At 30.8% G+C, this 19,499-nt stretch overlaps 2 protein-coding genes across 10 annotated transcripts; one reads left to right on the forward strand and one right to left on the reverse strand.

Annotated features, from left to right (window-relative positions):
• Window positions 1-20: 20 nt before the first annotated feature.
• On the forward strand, window positions 21-3,047 carry Gatb (glutamyl-tRNA(Gln) amidotransferase subunit B, mitochondrial). Of its 2 annotated transcripts, XM_070654366.1 has the most exons (11): window positions 21-192; window positions 272-390; window positions 561-708; window positions 790-903; window positions 971-1,143; window positions 1,236-1,384; window positions 1,455-1,687; window positions 1,769-1,957; window positions 2,023-2,153; window positions 2,217-2,340; window positions 2,431-3,047. In XM_070654366.1, exons 2-11 carry the CDS (start codon window positions 287-289, stop codon window positions 2,647-2,649), a joined length of 1,584 nt encoding a protein of 527 aa, XP_070510467.1. In that variant the 5' UTR covers window positions 21-192; window positions 272-286; the 3' UTR covers window positions 2,650-3,047. The 2 variants fall into 2 exon arrangements, with proteins under 2 accessions (XP_070510467.1, XP_070510468.1); XM_070654367.1 differs by lacking the exons at window positions 21-192; window positions 272-390 and adding an exon at window positions 405-485.
• Window positions 3,048-3,983: 936 nt separating this feature from the next.
• Mbs (Myosin binding subunit) lies at window positions 3,984-19,315 on the reverse strand. 8 transcript variants are annotated; one of them, XM_070654358.1, is made up of 22 exons: window positions 18,847-19,315; window positions 16,104-16,234; window positions 15,876-15,994; window positions 15,144-15,303; window positions 14,925-15,069; window positions 14,520-14,653; window positions 14,305-14,450; window positions 13,887-14,018; window positions 13,592-13,674; window positions 13,382-13,502; window positions 13,196-13,301; window positions 12,733-12,867; window positions 12,066-12,236; window positions 11,577-11,708; window positions 10,855-11,038; window positions 10,364-10,516; window positions 9,979-10,156; window positions 9,735-9,844; window positions 9,434-9,505; window positions 6,707-7,030; window positions 6,025-6,117; window positions 3,984-4,289 (listed from the first exon to the last, which is right to left on the reverse strand). In XM_070654358.1, exons 1-21 carry the CDS (start codon window positions 19,093-19,095, stop codon window positions 6,025-6,027), a joined length of 3,078 nt encoding a protein of 1,025 aa, XP_070510459.1. In that variant the 5' UTR covers window positions 19,096-19,315; the 3' UTR covers window positions 3,984-4,289. The 8 variants fall into 8 exon arrangements, with proteins under 8 accessions (XP_070510459.1, XP_070510456.1, XP_070510461.1 ...); XM_070654355.1 differs by having other exon boundaries at window positions 9,979-10,162; XM_070654360.1 differs by lacking the exon at window positions 13,887-14,018 and having other exon boundaries at window positions 9,979-10,162.
• Window positions 19,316-19,499: the final 184 nt, after the last annotated feature.

Below are 19,499 nucleotides of genomic sequence, written 5' to 3' on the forward strand. Positions count from 1 at the left end.
TGATGCAGACTGCCAAAATGGATAGTTCAATCAGTGCAATGGCCGGATCGTTTTATATATAAAACTCTCTAAAACGATTGATAATTCTAAATTGTTTTTTACTCGATAGTCTCAATATAGTTTCGGAACGGACATCGAGTAAAATTTTCCGCGCAGAAGACATTTCAGAACCAGAACGTAGCTCTAATATAGGTGCCAGGAGTTTTTCAGTTTTTCTTACGAGAAGCTCGTATCGTAACTTCTGTTTAGAATTTTATTGTATTTTATATAGGACAGTTAATAAAAAATGTTATCAAGGCAACGGTTGTACCTTACGGATAAATGGATTTGGAGGAAAAACAGTTTTTTACGGCGATTTATCTCAACCAAGATTCCAAAAAACGCAAAAGAGTGAGTAGTTAGGTTATGACACATGTTTACATACGTATGTGCTGTACGAACACAATTTGTATTTATATTGTATCTGAACACACATTGCTCATGAAGTAATTGAGATTAGCAATTATCGAAATTGAGCTGTTAATTTTGTTAATAATGTATTTACTTTTTTTTTTTTTAAGAGAAAAATGGAAACCTACTGTGGGATTGGAAGTCCACGCTCAGATTGCCACAGAATCGAAATTGTTTTCTAGCGCATCCACTAATTTTTCCAGTCCAATTAATTCGTGCGTTTCATTTTTTGACTGTGCAACCCCAGGAACCCTCCCAGTAAGTCACAAGAATAATTGTGTTCAAACTGCTACAATAAATAATTATGTTGTATAATATAGATAAAAAAAATGTATACAGGTATTAAATAGAAGATGTGTGGAATCTGCGGTAACAACTGCTTTGGCACTATCCTGTCGACTAAATGAGACTTCCTTATTTGATAGAAAACATTATTTCTATGCAGATCTGCCTGTGAGTGATAGGAATGTCACAAAATAAATATTTAACATTAGCATCTTATCGGTTACAAATTACTTAGGCAGGCTTTCAAATCACACAACAAGAACGACCCATTGCAGTCGATGGTGAAATTAAGTTTCAAGTATTCACTTCAGGGTTGCACAAGGCTCCATATTCAAAATCTTCAAAAATTAAACAAATTCAATTAGAGCAAGACAGTGGTAGAAGTTTACATGATGAAAATGCAGCAAGGTAATGATTGAATTAGTAGCAGTTTCCACTGATTTTATTTGGAAGATAGCAAAGGTGGAGATTTTAATGTTAACTTTTAATTATTTCTATAGAAATTTGATCGATCTTAATCGCGCCGGAATACCATTGATGGAATTTGTGTTTGAACCAGATTTAGTTAATGGCAATGAAGCGGCTGCACTTGTTAAGGAGCTCATATTTATATTACAATTGTTAAACGTTAGCAGCTGTAAGATGGAAGGTTGTTTGTAAAAACTTTTAAATTATTGGTTTTATACAACTTTAATACCTCTTATTTTTCCAAATTGTAGAAGGAGCACTTCGGGTGGATGCCAATGTTTCTGTGAGTGACTGTGACAATTTAGGCGTTAGAACGGAAATAAAAAATATTGGAAGCGTGAGTGGTATCGCTGCAGCTATTGAATATGAGATAAATAGGCACATTTCTATTCTCGAAGCCGGGAAAAAAATGTTTAATGAGACTCGCGCGTGGGACACTGACAATAAGAAAACTATCTCTTTGCGTGAAAAGGAAGATAAACAAGTAATGTGACAATTTCATTTTATGTCTTATATTATTTTTTTATTATTATCGTTAGGTTTAATTAAATTCAAACATTTTTAGGATTATCGATTTATGCCCGAAACAAATTTACCACCTTTACGCATACATCTCAGGGAAAATTTACCAAATAAAAGCAATTTAGTCGATGCTGTAGTACTGGGAAGACAATTACCTGAATTGCCGGAACAAATACGATGGAGATTAAAAGATGTTTTTCAGATACCCCCCGAAATAATTGTAGCTCTAATGGTAAGCTTTAACATTTTATTATCAAATATAAATTTTTTTTTTTAAATTTTATAATTTCTTTCTAGAGTAATTTTACATTGCTACAATTATTTAATAAAATAATAAGAAAAGATCGCGAACCACAATTAGTTGCCAAGTTCCTCGTCATGGATCTATTGACATTTCTCAATAAAAATAACCTGATGATTGAATTTTGGTAAGTCTTTTTTATTATTTAAGATATCTCTGGATCAGAAAATGCTCATAATTAAATTTTTAGTACACCGCATCAAGATTTTATTGGTCAGTTAATCGATTTATTACAAAACAAATCAATTAATTTAATAACAGCAAGAAAGATCTTGAAAGAATTAACAGCCAATTCAAATAAACGACCAAAAGAGGTAATAAAATTTATTTGCTTCAATTAATATGCAATATTCTAATTTTGATTAATTTTTAAAATTTAATATAATTTTACTTGTCACATATAGATCGTTGAAGAACACAATTGGTTTCTTATATCAGATGAGAAGCAATTAAAAGAAATATGTTTAAAAATTATAGAGAAAAATCCGAATATGGTATCCAAGTATAAAACTGGTAAGAAAAAATTATTTAATGCACTAATGGGAGAAGTAGCAAAGGTTACAGAAGATCGCGCAAACTTAGCTGTTGTTGCAAAAATTATGGAACAATTGTTGAAAACGTAATAAATTACGTTTGCAGGAGCAACAAATCTGTTAATGAGTTAACATTGTCATATAACGTACTATAAATGAAACAATAAGTATAAACAAACATTTTAATATAAAATAAATTATTAATTACTTACCTAAAGCTTTACCTGTGCCCAAATTTCTTTCCATTGACTTTGGAACACTGTATATAATATAATAATCTTTACTAATATAAATATTGAAAAAAAACATACAATATAAAATCATATGAAAAAATTTTCATTACTAATGCAATAAATTTATAAAATATAAAAGTAAGGTCCACATATGTATACACCTATATATAAAGTATTTACACAAATATTATTTTCTAATAAACTTCATTACGAAATAACTACATTGAGTCATTCATTTTTTTTTTTTTTTTTTTTTTTTTACAATTGTTTACAATAATATCATTAAAAAACATGCCAACTGTCAATTACACATTTCATTATTAAATATTTATAAATTTGTCTTTATCCAGAGCGTATTGGACAATCATTATTGATGTTGCTATAAGAAAATAATAGGTAACAGCATCTTATATTGGACAAGTAGTTAAAAATAATAACACAGATTCTATATTAACAATTCGAACTGAAATTACCACAGCTTTAACGTATTATAATGTAATTTTAGTACTTTTAAGGAGTTTAAAAATCCCGATGTGTCTAAAGTATATTTTACATATCTGTGATATTATATAAGAAAACGTATTATATTATAGAGTAATTAAAAACATTTACTTCCGTATATGCATCGAATTTCCGCTTATACTGCAAAAATGGCAATGATGGAAGGATTTACAAATTGCAGTCTTAAGAGAAAGGCCACTTGAGTAGCAAAAGTCATATTCTTTGACTTCTTTATCATCTGTGTAATTTAGTTAAGAGTAACAGATGTATTGCTTATTGCTTCAATAATACAAACAGACTCGTTAATGATACATTAGAGATTTGCTCCTATACAATCAAAGTGTTTCAAAAACTTATACCATGTATAAAAGTCCTCCTTTCAAATTACTAAAATGTCACATCACCATTGTCTATTTACCTGTATATTTACAAAATGATCTTATAAAGAATCAACATCGATAACGTAATTGGTTAATAAAAGAAAACTGCTCGTAAAGATTAACAACAGTTTTTTTCTTCCTAATAGTCAAATAAAATAGATACTGACTTTTTTTCTATTACAAAGAAATCGGTTTTATATACTGAATTATAAAATTTATCTTTTCATGAGATTAAAAAGTAATTTCACAAAATAAAATTCATCCAAGTTTTTTACGATCAAATATTCACAGTCTAAGAATAGGAGTAACATTTTTCTTTTTTTTTTTTCGCCTTTGGCACAGCCATGCGATTAATTGATCTCATTGGAATAAGTTAAATTACTACAAAGATATAAATTCATCGATAGCATGATGCACATTTGTAAGAATACTAGCGATAATGATGATGCTGTTATTGTTAAAGCAATTCATTCAATACAGTTGTAATACAACTTAAAATTTCATTGTTGTGCAGCTGAGACTACAAGATTTATTTGGACAATTTGCTGATTACTCTGATCAAGGCACCATTTTCATCTTTTAGCCTTTGATTTTCACATTTTAGTTGGTCCACCACCTAGAAAGAAAAAAAATTATGCTAATTTTTATGCGATAATTAAAAAGATAACGTTATAATATAAAGGAGAGTACAAAGAAATAATACCGTTATAAACGGAATAAAATTTCAGTGCTCACAAAACAACAGGAGGATAAACGGAAAAAGGCACTCACAAATATTACTGCAATCAAAAGTCATTAAATATTCAGGTAGTGTATTACTAGCTAAAATCAATAAATCTTCAAATACTGATATAGATAAAAAAAAAAAAAAAAAAAAACTGAGAAATGATCACGTGTAGTAAAAGTAAAATCAATTTCATCAATTTAGGATTTTTTAAATATTCCAATATTTTACAATAAAGTTTGTGACGCTTAGATACATTTTTTTGTCGTATTTATAGACAAAGCTATCTAAGCGAGACTTAATTAGTGAATAATTAGATTGATAATTTAAGCAACGCGTAATTTTAATGAATATAATAATTCTACTTTAAGCTTCAAAGAACTTTTCATATTAAATGCAAGAAATTCTATTACATTACAGTTTTAACTAACTGCAAAATTGAATTTGTCATATTCTTGATTGCTGAGCGCTTTTAAAATACTACGAAATCATGTCGTTGATTGTCAAAAGTTTCTTTAATGTATACTTTGAAATAATGCTCTTGGTATGCAACGTCATAAAGTTAAAGTAAAGTTAAAAAGGGATTAATATCAACTTTATGGATTGGTCATTTTTTTTTTTTTTTAAGTTTATAAAGTGCAATAAAAGTGCAACAATTTAACATTTAACATGCTTTCTTAAAAAGAAAAAGAGAGAGAGGCAGACAAATATGAAAACCTAAGTTAATGAAGTGTAACATGTGTTTATTTTAACGGTCAAATACGTTTTGGGAATTGTATATCTTTCACACAGTTATGATTAAGATGAAAAAACTGGAAAAATTAAGTAACTGCAGAATGGTTGCATACATGGCCTTCTCTTTCATGTAAAATACGTGCTAAAAATGAGTATCGATGCTTGGTGATGGCATTCAGTTTTGATGTTATTCTGCATAATGATGATTTTACGCGAAAAAAAGTTTCCTAAAGTTAAAACTTTTGACATCTATTCATTCCTATATGCATTGAAAAAAAAATGACAGACTGCGTTTTTTGAGTTTTTTTCTTATCGCTTGTTAAAACTTTTTAATTGTTTTCTTTTTTTAGTAATTACATTGTTAAATAATTCATGTGTAACATGCATCACACAATCAGCTGGGACAATTATTTCATTTAGAACTTTATGATCATGTTGAAAAAATTGTATACGTACATACATAATGTCATATAAGTAACTATTAATGTACGTAACAGAATTACCTTGTTATATATCGTTGTAAATAAAAGTATCACCCTACCAGTATCACATAAAAAAAATAAAATGCACGACTGTAGAAATATTGTTTTAAGATATTCAGAATGAGAGATATATGTATTATAATAAGTTTGAGATTCTTCTTTTACAAAAATTAACTGATTCTTCGAATTAAATACCGATTAACGATCGCGTTATGTGTTGAAATGCATTTTATAAAGCTCCACCATCGTTTGATAAGTATGATGAGTAGTATCGTTTCTGTTTTAATATTGGCGATCAAAACACAAAAAATTATAATTAATCATTCAATTAAGAGAATAATTAATTAATGCTGTACGTGAGAGACGACGATGTTTATCGTTAACGCAGATGCTGTCATTGTGTCCTTTACCTATTTAGTATTGGTGAGTTTGGATACGACACGGGTAAGTGCCCGATTTTCGGCTTTCAATCTCTCATTTTCAGCTTTGAGCTTTTGCAATTGCTGTAAACAGTTAAACGATTAGCCTAAAATCCCGCTATTACTTTTTGCTAATCCCAAAACAGCCAAAAATAAATAACTAATTCGCGTTTCATTAACCGGCGGGTAAAAAAAAAAACCACGTGCAATTTCCCGCTAAACTACACTACAAATTCTCAGAGAAGCGGAACTCGGGGAAAATATTAAATAAACTACTAAAAATTATTACGTCCCGTAAAAAAATAAAAACCAGAATCAATTAAAAATAAAAAAGAAAAAAGAGAGGGAAGCGTCAATTTGCGTAAAATTGCCAGGTAAGGGAAAGCGTATAACCGAAGCGTTCGGGTCTTCGTACAAAAAATGATCATTGCTGTTTTTGCTTGCTGATAGCAATCAAAGCAATACTAGAAAAAAAAGAAAAAGAGACGACGCCGTGTAACTAGCTCGAAAAAAATCTAAAATTGTTATACATATATTTGTATACTATATAAAATCATGGACAATCGATGGACAATCTCATTGTCTAATTCATTGTATGAGAGCACATTTTTCATTCATTTTCGCATACGTAATAGATTAATAATGAAAAACCGTATAAAATATGCGAATTTACCTTCAATTCTTCTTCCATTTCAGAAAGTTTCCTTTCCATAGCTCGCCTTTCCCTTTTCTCTGCCTCTGAGAGAATTACTTTGTTTTGGTTGATTTGCGTTTTCTCCAGTAAATGCCTGACTTCTTTTAATTGCTCGTCGGAACGCTTCAGTTTGTCCTTTAGTCTTTCGTTCTCCACCTGAGATTCCTCGTATAATTTCTTATAATCTAATTCGCCGTTTTCGGAACTATTAGATTTTAATCTGATTGGAGTTGACGAAGCTTCCGACGATAGCGAAGATATCGAACCTAATCTCGTGGTTTTCTCAGAACGGTCGGTTCCGCTCTGAAACAAATATCATATTAAACGTAAATAGTTTTGATTAAGATCAATCATCGTAAATTTTTAATTTTTTAGAAAAATTTTACAAGTTTACCAAATAGATTAGATACAGATTTACCCTTGTAAAATTCTTCATTTACAACAATTAAGAAAAGAATAACAATTGAATAAAATGTTTGAGGATGTTACACATTCTAAAAGGTTTATTAGAGAAGGATTTACGAGTAAATCACTTGCTTACAGCGTATCCTTCAGAGCTAGTTAAACTTTGAAGACTAGAACTTCTCGATCTGACACTGGAACTTGGTTTTACTTTCGATCTGGTAAAACTTTCGGCTTTTTGCACTCGCGGCCGTGAGTTTGTACTCATGTTTAAATAATTATAACTGGGAGATGGACTCAAATTTCGAGGACTGTGAGAAGGTAAACTGTGAGCAGAATGAGTAGACAAATTGTGAGCTGTGTGAGAAGGCAAAGTTACACCGCCGTATCCTGTTGACGTTCCACCGTATGTCGTAAAAAGACTTTGATAATTTGAACCGTTTGCAGACTTTGCGTACGGATTCGTTCGAAACAACTCGCTACTCTTTGAGCCTTTATTCAGAAAATTCGTCCCGGAATATAGATTTGAAGTTTTTATGCCGCCCAACAATCCCGAGTTGAACGTTAAATTATTCTGATTTAACGAGAGCAAACCACCGATCCGTGACCTATTTCCAAAAATTGATTGCCCATTTGTTGACGCTTGAGCTCGTAAGCCCGCAGCTGTTGTTGGCTTAGTTTGCGCTCCCTTTCTGTACGAAGACATGGTTTGTGTCACGTGCCAAGTTATTACGAGCCACTATAACAATCGGCAGTTCCTTTCACAAGATCCGTCACACGTTACTCACATTAATCGTTTGCGACAAGCTTTATTACAGCTTGTGAATATTTAAAGCAATTAAACGCAAACGTTTCTCGTCTTTTCAAGCCGAATGTGTATACGCGGATAGCGAATGATAGACTGACGGAGACTGGCCAGGCAAACCCAAGACGTCAGGCAGTTTGCTTTAAAGCATTACTACTATGTGCTATTTTTGGAATGCACGCAAAGACGCACACAAATATCAAGGTTGTACGTTTCGGAGAAGAAATGCAACTGTATTGCAGTGCTTTTAAATCTAAGGAATAAATTTCGTAACATTAACATTAGATAATAAGTCTCACATATATCAGATTTATGTGTAATAGAACGCGTCTATCAGCATGTAAAAGATTAAGGGCAGGTACTTCCAACTTTCGGATAAATTTGTCTATCAGCCAATCGTGTGTCTTCCTTATTTTTCTTTTTAAATAAATAAAGATAAACGCACGTTTGCCTAACAGGTAAACTCACCGACAAGTTGAAACAATTGACTCTAAATTTTTTAATAACGTTTATAGAGTATCGAATGTTAAACTATTTTTAACGAGAACAGAGGCTATTCTTTCAAGAAACTAAAAATAATAGCTGCTTTCCATTTACATCAGCACTCGGATAATTCTCACTTGTAACGTCATTCTGTCTTTCTTCAATATCTATTGAATAAAAAAGATAGAATTATGTCACAAGTGACAATTATTTTTAATTAATAGTTTTCATATAAATCGAAAGCAACAAATATCAAACTTCGATAACTCATGAGAAAACTGTTTATACTCGGTAAATATAAAAAATTTGGCTGAAACCGAATAACTTTCGAAACAAAATAAGAAATAATATGGATATAAAAAAAAAACGTATTATTTATATCTCCTAGTAAGTTAAAATAACTATTAATAACAATTAAAATTATGCAAAATACAAAACTATCTATATCGAGGTTAAAATGAGATAATGTTTTATAATCTACGTTTTCTTTGATTTAAAAGTGTTGTGTTTCCTTCTGCGTCATTTAACTGCGCGTTATCCAATTTTGGATTTTTGGCACGTGTCTAGTAAATCTGTGGCAAGAGACTTGTAAATTGAAATTCAGTTTGACTCTTTGGCGTCTGTCTATTAAAAAGTTTTTCTGAAAGACTAGTAAAAAAAAAAATAATATATTTTACATTTAATACGTAATCTAATCTTAAATTAAATTGACTTGAATTTTATTGCTTTATATCTTTAATGAAGACGAGCTAATAATTGGAATTAATAATTCAAGAGTTTATATTGCATTGCGTAACAATAGAAAGTTGCATGATATTTAAAAATCATTAATTTAAACAATTTATATATTTTTAAATTGTAATTATATATATATATATATATATATATATATATATATTTCTTTTTTAATTTAAAGGTAAATTAAACGAGAGAAAAATAACATATTTAATTATTAAATTTAAAAAAATGTAATATTTTTTTAATGCAAACTCCCTATAATCAAAAAAATTACTTACTTCGTTGTGATTAATCTTGGAATCATCGCAATCACCGCTAGCAGTTAGATCTTGCTTTTCCGGATCAATTTCCTGTAAAAAATAAATTATAATCTTTAAAAATTTTAGAACCAATATTGCACTTTTTAAGCAGAATTTAAAATTAATTATTTAATTTAATAATTTTTGAAACTAATTTTATATTTTGTCTTTTAATTAAAAATTTTAGAATGCTATAAAAACTTTGTACTAAATTTTTTGTAATAATATTAGGTTAATTTTGTTAAAGCTAATGAAATTCTGTTATAAATACAATACTGACGTCCATATCCACATGAACTACGCCTGTTGATCTTCTCTTAGGCCGACGTCTCCTTTGTATAACCGCTTGTGTAGCTTGTGCATTTCTGCTATCATTTTCTTTATCTTGTTCTATAATATCAAAATGTTGTGTTTATTAATTAATACACAATTTAATACTATATTTTTTATGCAGTATAATTATTTTTTAAATATAACAGATTGAATTTTGTATGATTTATTATTTTGTATATTTGTATTCTTACCTTTGTCATCAGGCTGCTTTAGCGATCTCCTAAGAGGTAAAGTAACTGTAGTTTCTGTGCTACTAGCGGCAATAGTTTCCACTGGGGCTGATGATGGTCTGGGTACATTAGTTCCACCAGACGGTCTTCTCATGTAGGCCGTTGTGTTATCAGTGGGTTTATTATTAGCATCTTCCAACTGAAACTACATGAAATAAGATATTATTGTAAATCTTGATTTTTACAGAAATGTATTTAATACATTTTTCATTGTCCATTACATTTTCCAATATTACGTTTGTATAGCCTATAACTTATACGTACATAATTATTGCAGGGCGGCATTAATCTTTTAAACATTTGCGGACTAATCACGGACGAATGATAATGTTATAAGCAAACACACCTTACTTCCATTGTCTACCCTTAGTCTCCAAGACGGGCGTCTTTCGGGTAAACTAGATTCTTCGGAAATTTTATTTGCAGTAGTCACAGTAGTGGAGGTTGCGGTTGTTATCGTAGCTGTGATTGAAGCTGTATTGCTGACAGTAGTAATAGGCTAGATTAAAAAAAAATTAAATAAATTATAATTTCTATTTTGTCTTGTCTTACATTGCGTCACTCTTTTAAAAATATAATAAAAAATAAAATATTATATACTGTAAATTTCAAGCAGCACAGATATTTCATTGAAATAAAGTTTTTTACATTAATGCGAATTGTTAATGCCACACTGAGTTTTAATGTTCTGTTAACGTTTTCACCTTAAATGCGTTTTCTTCGATATTATTTGTACATCACTTAAAAACATTTTTGCAACACATATCAGCTCAGATGGTGTATCATTCTTTTAATCGCATGATAAGACAGCGATAATAACACCGATATGATCTTTACCTGCATGGACGGTGTTAATGTAGGTGATTCGTTGTTCTGTTGCTTTTTCTTTACTAACTGCTCCGCGCTCTTGATCTCATCCAGGGTCACACCCTGAGTAGATCTTCTAGTTTCTCTAACTCTCTTTGCATGGGCTTTCCTTTGAGTTTCACTTTCTTCATCGCGTACTGGTGGAACGAAGGATCTGAACATATATATTTATACATACATACATACATATAATATATATGAGACATTAATTCACAAATTGCATAAAAAATATGTAATAATTGTCAGATTGATTTATCTGTGCAATAAAAACAAACTTTTAGTAAGCATTGTTCAATAAAATTTGTAAGCAATATTAAAAGATTACATATATGTATATAAAACAAAAGTATATGTATCTCTGTAAAAGAAAAATTAGAATATCAACCTTTTTTGGATTTAATCATACTGAAAATATCTGAAAATTATATACACTTGGTGGTACAAATCGAATCAGAAAATATTTAAGTAGATTTAATGAATTTAAATAACGTGTAATGGATAAAGTTACTATCCACATGTAAAGGTATTCAAATATGTATAAAACAATTAATGAGCAAATAAAAAGGATAATCACACTGTAAAAAGCAAATTTCCATGCTACTGTCAGCAAATTAACATGTAATATGTAAATATTGGACAATATGCAAAAATCGTAATATTTCAGGAGGATCTTCCGAGCAGTGAGTACCCACTTGAAGAAATTCTTGAAGATATTTCCTGGACTTAGCTTGCTCCCTCCTGGTGTAGTGGGAGTTCCAGGAGTAGTTGCTACTGCATTATTTGTATTCGATACAACTGTAGATGCAGCTTCCACTGGTTGAACACTACCCAGCCACATTAATATTATAACGCTCAATACGGAATGTAAATACACAAATGTCAATTTTATGCATATACATATAATAATGTATTTTAATATTGTTAATGTAAATAAGTGTTTATGATCCTTAAAAAAAATCGACGCGTAGAAAGTATTATATGAAAAATTTAAGAATATATCCATTTTGTTACATATAGCTTTATGTAAAATAGCTAATCAAATTTATAGAAATTCTGTTAAACAGTTTAATACTGCAATTCCATTATAATCTGATATAAAACGGTTTAAGAGAGGTCACTTTATAATATTTAAATAATATTAAGTACTTAAGTGTAGACCTTTGGTATAAAAATGTATTTACCTGCGAATTTGATTTACTGGAATTGGACTTGTTGTTGTAGTGGCAGTGGTAGTTGTTGTAATGGATGACAATAAACTCGATGCCAATGTTTTAGATACAGATGTTGGTGAAAGTGTATTGCTTCCTTGTGGCAGTCTTGATAATTCCAAATTTAATTTTACGTCTTTTTTTCTAGAGTAAAAATAAAATAAATAATTAAAAAAAAAAAGAAATAACTTGTAATATACATATAATAAATTTTCGCAGACTTATACTTTAATAATCATAATCGAAAGCACTAGACATAAAAAAAAAAAAACATTAAACCGTTTTCATTAAACCCTGTATATGTAAATATTAAAAATTAATTAAAAGTTAATATCTTGATTTGATTAGCGTTATTTGATTTAATTCTAAGCTTTCTTGAGTTTTTAACAAATAGCAGGTGACATTAAAAGCTCATTAGTACAAAACGTAAAAAAAAAAAAAACCATTAGGGTCATCTATTACATTCTCACACATTTTCAAATAATACAAATAGCATAATGTTATCTGAATGCATATCTACATATCATATGTATCACGTTAACACAATTATCGAATTATATTAACGTGATTGCAATTTATATGATATATAAATAAAAGCATTACAACATTGTAACATTGACTAGAAGCATGCGGCATATACCTGTGTGTTTCGCGTAGAGATGCAGAGCGAGTCGTAGCAATGGTGTGAGTAGGAGAAGCTGCATTGCAGCGATGGAGGGTAGGACATGAGAACGCCTTGATGCGAGCACGTAATGCCAAATACTGCTCATAAAACCTGCATCACATGCATCAGCGTACCATGCATATCTCTACACTAATTATTATAATAGTATAGGGACATACATTACGACATACAAATACGAAATGCTAAAATATTTATCATTAATGCAAACACATAGAATATGCATCTAAAATATCTTAGTTGCGCCGCCAAATATAGCACCGCTGTTAATAGCATTAAATATCATTAGCAAATAAAAAAAAATGTGTATCATTGCTACAATTATAAAGCTGCAAAGTTGTAAAAAAAAAAAAAATTAATTAATTAATTAATATATATATATATATATGATGCTTAAAGCAAAAAATTAATAAAAATTTACTTTTCATCTGTCTCGAAACTATGAGTTCTTCTTAATACCACATCGGAATCTTCACTAATTTTGTTCGGTGCTGTTGGTTTAATATTGTTATCTTTATCTTCGAGTTCTGTAAAATAATCATACCAATTTATTAAGAGCTTATTAAAAAAATGTGTGGAACATAAATACAATATTCGATAAACATACTTGCAGAATTGGTAATTTCAGTATTTTGTATTCTATTTCGAAAGGAACCTGAACGTCTCCAAGATGGTACAACACCGTCCTCATTATTATCAGTTTGTTGTTTTGGAGGTAACATTGGAGCCTTAAAAAAAAAAGATGCAAATAAATACATAATTATTTAAAAATATAAAATATATTTAAAAATAATTTATAATTAAAAGAAATTTTTACCTGATTAGGAACTTTATTAGTTTCGACCGGAGATATTGGACTATATGGTGCACTTTCATCTTTATTTACTCTATTTTTCTTTTCTGTAAAATAATTGATAAAAAATTTTATTACAATTGCCAGTATTTCACAAAAAGAAAAGTATCTCAAGTCAAATTCTTTAAAGCAATAACCAATCCAGTAAGTTTCATTCAAAATATTCTATTATACAAAACTTTCATATATGTATATGCAATAGCAAGCAGTAATTCATCAGAAAAAAAGAGAGAAAAACAGTCTTACAGATCAAACTTACCGTCATCTGTAAGACATGTCGCGTGGTTAGACTTATCAGATTGATTGGAGAAAGTGGAAGAGTGTGATTCTGAGCTAGTCTCAGATTCACCTTCACCATCACTCTCTTCCATGTGTGTTTCACGTGTTGCTTCTGTCCATGCAGCAATGTTATAAGAAATACATATTACAGTTAACAGTATATCAATTAGACAAAACTGGACAATAGGATAAAGATTTGTGAGAAAAATAGTTTTCAAAACTATTGTAAAATCGTACTCTATTTTTTTTTCACATAAAAAATAAAAGGAAGTTGTAGAGTAGAGATAGTTATTTCATATTAAATGTAATCACCTCTTAAAAAAAAAGAAATAAGAAAAAAAAAAAATATAACCGTGCAGATTAGACTGTATACTGAAATAAATAACCAAGGATCTTACCAACATCGTTGTTTGTACTAGTGCTGGAATCTTCTTTATCGGATTGTATCTCTAATTCAACTTTCTTAACTTTATTTGGCGTTTCTTCTTCAAAGATCTCGGTAGATTCTTGCGCCGCTATTGCATTATCAGCACTCGTTGAAACACTGTAATTAAAAAATAGATGTTAAAGAGAAAAATTAACAATTTTTATTATTTAAAATTATTTTACTCACCGTTTCTTTGGTATAGACGATTGCTTCTTATTATTTGTTTGTGGATTTTCTTTTACAATAAGTGTTTGTTGCTCTCTTAAGTTTTCAAGAGCTTTGAGGATATCTGCATCAGCAACGTCGAATGCAGTTTGATCCTAAAAATAAAATAAAAAAAAAAAGATATATATATATATATATATGATCTGTAAAACAAAAACTATACGCCGAAAATTGCCAGCCTGCATTTAATTAAATTTAAATTAAATTAATTAAAGCCAGCCAACTTAAAACTCGCGGAATATATCGATCGATTAGCGCGTCTTGGATAGTTAACTGAGTGTCCGTAATATGCTACCCCTTGGTGAATGAGAGCAATTTGAGCACACATTTCCAACACTATTATTAGAAATATTTTTTTTCTCTTACAGCATAATTTTTCATATCCATATCACAGCCATTTTCAACAAGAAGTTTACAAGCTTCCAGTTGAGCCCAATGTGCCGCACCATGCAAAGGCGTCCATCCATCAAAATCCTGTGCATCAACATTGCATCGAGCTTGTAGTAATATGCTGCACAGAGGTATTAAAACGATTCAATAAAAATATTTTATTTTTAATTAATTTCAATTAGAGTAATGTCTTACTGCATGACTTTGATGTAGCCTTTAGCAGCGGCGACATGGAGTGCGGTGGCTCCTGTTCTCGGATGTACAGAATCTTTTCCTGATGCACCTGATCGCCAAGCTTTAGCGTCGTTCAGCATCGATCGCTCCTCTTCACTCCTAGCTTGATCACAATCGATACCTAAAAATTAAATTTGTTACAAAAAATAGAATTTAATTTATTTCGTATATTACACAATCAAATTTTTTCAATACATAATAATAATCTAATTTTGCAGGTAAGTTTAATTTTTTTCTGTCCACAAGATTACTCTTAAAAAAATGTTAATTAAAATATTTATATACAAACATTTATACGTGTGAAAAATGTGAATGTAGTGTGGTATTACTTAAGAAAATATTTCAGCACATTATACGTAAAATTGTATCAACACTAAACGAAAAGGGGTCAATGGAAGAGAATATCTGCCAACGTATGATTTGCTGTGTCCGAGTTTGTGTAAATGTCTATCTGGATGTTAAGCTTTAAGAGAATTGACGTTATACATCTTATCGTTATATATCTGACTGAGCTATATAAAGAGTTATAAGCGATGAAAAACGATGGCTAATTGCCACTTACATAGTTCAATTGCTTATAAATTTATTTCAGTACTATGATTTCCAGTTTTGATTTTCCTCGAAAGTCTATAATTAAAAGTTTTACGCAATAGAGGCCTCAGACATCCTGCAGGTATACATATAAATACAAACCTGCTTTATTTATATGCTGTTGGAGCATGTCTTCCATCTCATCGCTTTCAGCAATATCCAGCGCCAGTTCACCATCATTGTTTACTGCTGCCAAATTACATCCTTGTTCTATTAGGTATCTACAAAATAAATTATTTTATATTTATAATAATAAATATAACTGACACATTTATCAGTACATTGTGAAAGTAATATCTTTCTCTACGATTGTAAAAATTGTATACTAACTTAGCGATAGATATGAATCCACAGGATGCTGTGGCATGTAAAGGCGTCCAGCCTTCATTATCTCCACGATCGATATCCGCTCCTTGTTCCACCAAAAACTCCACCATATCCAGGTCATCATCGATACAAGCCTAATATCGTAATAATATTATTAATGTAAAATATAGCATATATGTTTAATTCGCTAATTATATCAATGTACCCTGATACACGAGCCGAACAAGAGGGTTTTAAAAGCGTACGTGATTGGCAAGATGTATTTGGAGGTTTCGACAGCGAGACTGCCGATTTTACTCGGTCTAGTCAAGTTTGGTCGCAATCCAAGGTATACAAATCGATATTACGTTATAAATGTGCTTTAAAATTTTGATTTTACAGCGTTACCAGTTTACTGTCTCAATATAAAAGAAAGATCTTTATATAATAATGTTTTATTATATACATATAATTAATTTGTATCATAAAATTTTCCAAATTTTATATAAAGATAAAAGTTTTTTTTAAATGTACTTTCAAACAAAATCATGAAATAAAGTATAGAATAAAAGATAAAATATATTGTCGTTTAGTCGTGATTTTCACAAATGAATCACATTTAGCAATCTTTTAATAATAGAGTAAACATAGGATAAAAATGTAAATTATTTTTTATGTTATTTAAATATATAAACTTTGATATTACCGAAAAAAAAAAAAAATTAAGTATATGTATATTACAACATTGCTAGACATAGAGAATTTAAACTGAACACAGATGCTGCAGCTTGTGACTTCTAACAGAGAGCTATAAATAGCATTTGATGCCTGATGTATTTTCACATTCTATTTTCGCAAATCTATGAAATGCCTTAACTTCCTTCCTTCTTACTTAAATAACAGCCATAAATATCGAATCACGTTATAAAAAATGGTATTCTATTTAATAGGACTTGGATATAAAGTTTCTTACTATTATCACAAGGGTTTGCTTACGTTTGTGTCAAAATATTAAACTAAACTATCAGTTTTTTCAAGTTCTACTTCAAAATTATTACAATTGTTAATTAATTTATTTGACAATCTTGTATTGAGAATACAAGCGATTATCCAAAGAAGATAAAGTAAAAGTAATACAGACTGTGTTAAAACATGATTTTTCTCTATATAAAATTAAAAAAAATAAAAACTTTTAAAAATTATAGACAATTAATTAATTAATATTTTGCAAAGTATCGTGCACTATGCTGTTGCATTATTATGATTCCAGATTTGCTTGCTTACATAATTATGTTTTTGGACCAGAGTATAATTTTTTTTTTCTTCGTGTTAGAAGCTACTTATCTTTTACACGTTAATCAGCTTTTTTTTTAGTTAATGTATCCATTAATTACTTATTTAGTATGGTATATATATATACATATATATACATATATGTGTGTACAAGGTGTCCCGGATTACCCAGTTGCGTCTACTTTTGGAAACACCCCAAAATAAATTGCTCATAAAAGCTTGCTACTCGCAAAAAAAAGTCGTTACCATAATTGTGTAACAATAAAATTGTTTTACAAACTTTCAGCACGTCTCAAAAAATGACATTACAAATTCTTTACACATAAGCATATAAAATTAGTTTCTATCTTGTTTTCCGACAAAACTTAAATTTTAATAATTATTAAGTTCAGAGCTAAGAGAAAAAAAAAAATAATAATACAATTGGTTTGTCCAAAAAATCATTACAAAATAATTGAGAACGTTGAATAATAAATTATCAACGCTGAAAATAAAGGCTATATTTTTAAGTTATTAAAAAAAAAAAAAAAAAAAAAGCAATCATGCAATTAATTATTCAATATACAATGAATTAAATATACAATTATATAAAAGAACACAGCTGTATAAATACTATTTTAAGAATTATACTATATGTTGGACTCGGCATTTATTTTATATTCCAACAATTTATCGTTATAAGTTAAGAACTGTAGATATACATTGCACAATATATAACAAAAATATAAGACTAATTATTACTTTGTTGTATAAAGAAGAATACAAATTACACTTTGTAAAAGAAACATGCATAATATTTCATTAAAAGTACATTATAATTTATTCGTAACAACAAAATTAATTAGCAATGAAAAACGATTATTTTAATGATAGCATTTTTTTTAATTTAAAGAAGAGTTCAAAAGTTACAGATAAAAAACGCAAAGAAAGGAGTTAATTTTAGGTTTACTTGGATTGCGCGAATAGTTGAAGTTACGTCAATTTAGCTAACGCGATACGTCAAAACGTCTTACAATGAAATCAACATTTCGGTTACACAAGCATGATATTACCGCGCCTGTTGTAAAGTAGCCTCGCTAATAAACGTAACGTGATAATTAACGGTCGCGCAGTTGCGATTAGCGTAGCAGATTTCCCAACGACAGATTCCAAGGGAGACCTGTTTCTTAAACACCGGCATGGAATCTGCGTGTCGAGCTTGTGTACCTCTTCGTTTAAATTCTTTTTCTCGTCAATTTCACATTCGATATCGCAAATAACATTCAAATTAGAGAGGTAGAGCACGCAATAACCATATTGCAGAAACAATAGTTCAAAGGACAAAGGGGAAAAGACCCAAGCTGGGAGAGGAGAGGTTGAAAAAGAGGAAAAACAGAATTTTGAAAAAAGTAGACAGCGAGAGAAGAGAAGGCTGTAGCGTAAAAGCTGTCAAAATGAGCGGGGAGAGTGTCGCGTAACGACATGCCAGCTTTACCTGGTGTAGTGCGGTAAGGCCGTCGACATTGCCAGTGTTGATGTCCGCGCCCTTCTGCAGCAAACGTACAACTTCTTCCTTGTCGCTGGCAGCGCACGCCGCCAGGAACACGATATCAGCGGAGAATTTGATCTTGCGCGCGATTTGCCTCGGCTGCGTGGGCTCACGATTCGTCTCGGACTGTTCCCAACGCTTGAGCTGTTCGGCTCGCTTGAACAGGGCCGAGCTCGAACGTGTCTCGAGAGACATTGCCCCGACAGCGGCGACGGCGACGGCGACGGCGACGGCGACGGCGACGGCGACGGCGACGGCGACGGCGACGGCGACGGCGGCGGCGACAGCAGCAGCGGCGGCAAGGACGGCAGCGGCGGAGAAAAAAAGAGAAAAATTAAAAGCACGACGCTCGAACGCTTCTCTTCTCGAGGGGCCAAGGCGGATTTAGAGAAGTGGCAGTCTACTCCTATAATCGGTCCTCCTGTTGAACGCACGGGCTTTGCTCCTTCTTCTCGCTTGGCAGACGCGTGCGACCGCGCGCCACACATGCAATCCAACGCGCACACGTTTGCTTTCACACACTCATTCAGTCGCTCTTGGTTCCGCCGATCCTCCGTCCGTTTTCTCTATCTTATCCGTCTCGCTCTTTCTCTCTCTCT

Source organism: Cardiocondyla obscurior, linkage group LG03, assembly GCF_019399895.1.
Source record: "Cardiocondyla obscurior isolate alpha-2009 linkage group LG03, Cobs3.1, whole genome shotgun sequence".
In the NCBI taxonomy this organism is placed as follows: domain Eukaryota; kingdom Metazoa; phylum Arthropoda; class Insecta; order Hymenoptera; family Formicidae; genus Cardiocondyla; species Cardiocondyla obscurior.

Coding starts and splice junctions, on each gene's coding strand:
- Mbs (XM_070654355.1), bottom strand. CDS start 19,095: ATGTCTCTCGAGACACGTTCGAGCTCGGCCCTGTTCAAGCGAGCCGAA. Junction 11,039..11,576: donor ATCTTCAAGAATTTCTTCAA/GTGGGTACTCAC, acceptor ATATATGTTCAG/ATCCTTCGTTCCACCAGTAC. Junction 7,031..9,433: donor CCAAGATTAATCACAACGAA/GTAAGTAATTTT, acceptor TATTTGTTTCAG/AGCGGAACCGACCGTTCTGA.
- Gatb (XM_070654366.1), top strand. CDS start 287: ATGTTATCAAGGCAACGGTTGTACCTTACGGATAAATGGATTTGGAGG. Junction 391..560: donor ATTCCAAAAAACGCAAAAGA/GTGAGTAGTTAG, acceptor TTTTTTTTTAAG/AGAAAAATGGAAACCTACTG. Junction 1,385..1,454: donor TAGCAGCTGTAAGATGGAAG/GTTGTTTGTAAA, acceptor TCCAAATTGTAG/AAGGAGCACTTCGGGTGGAT.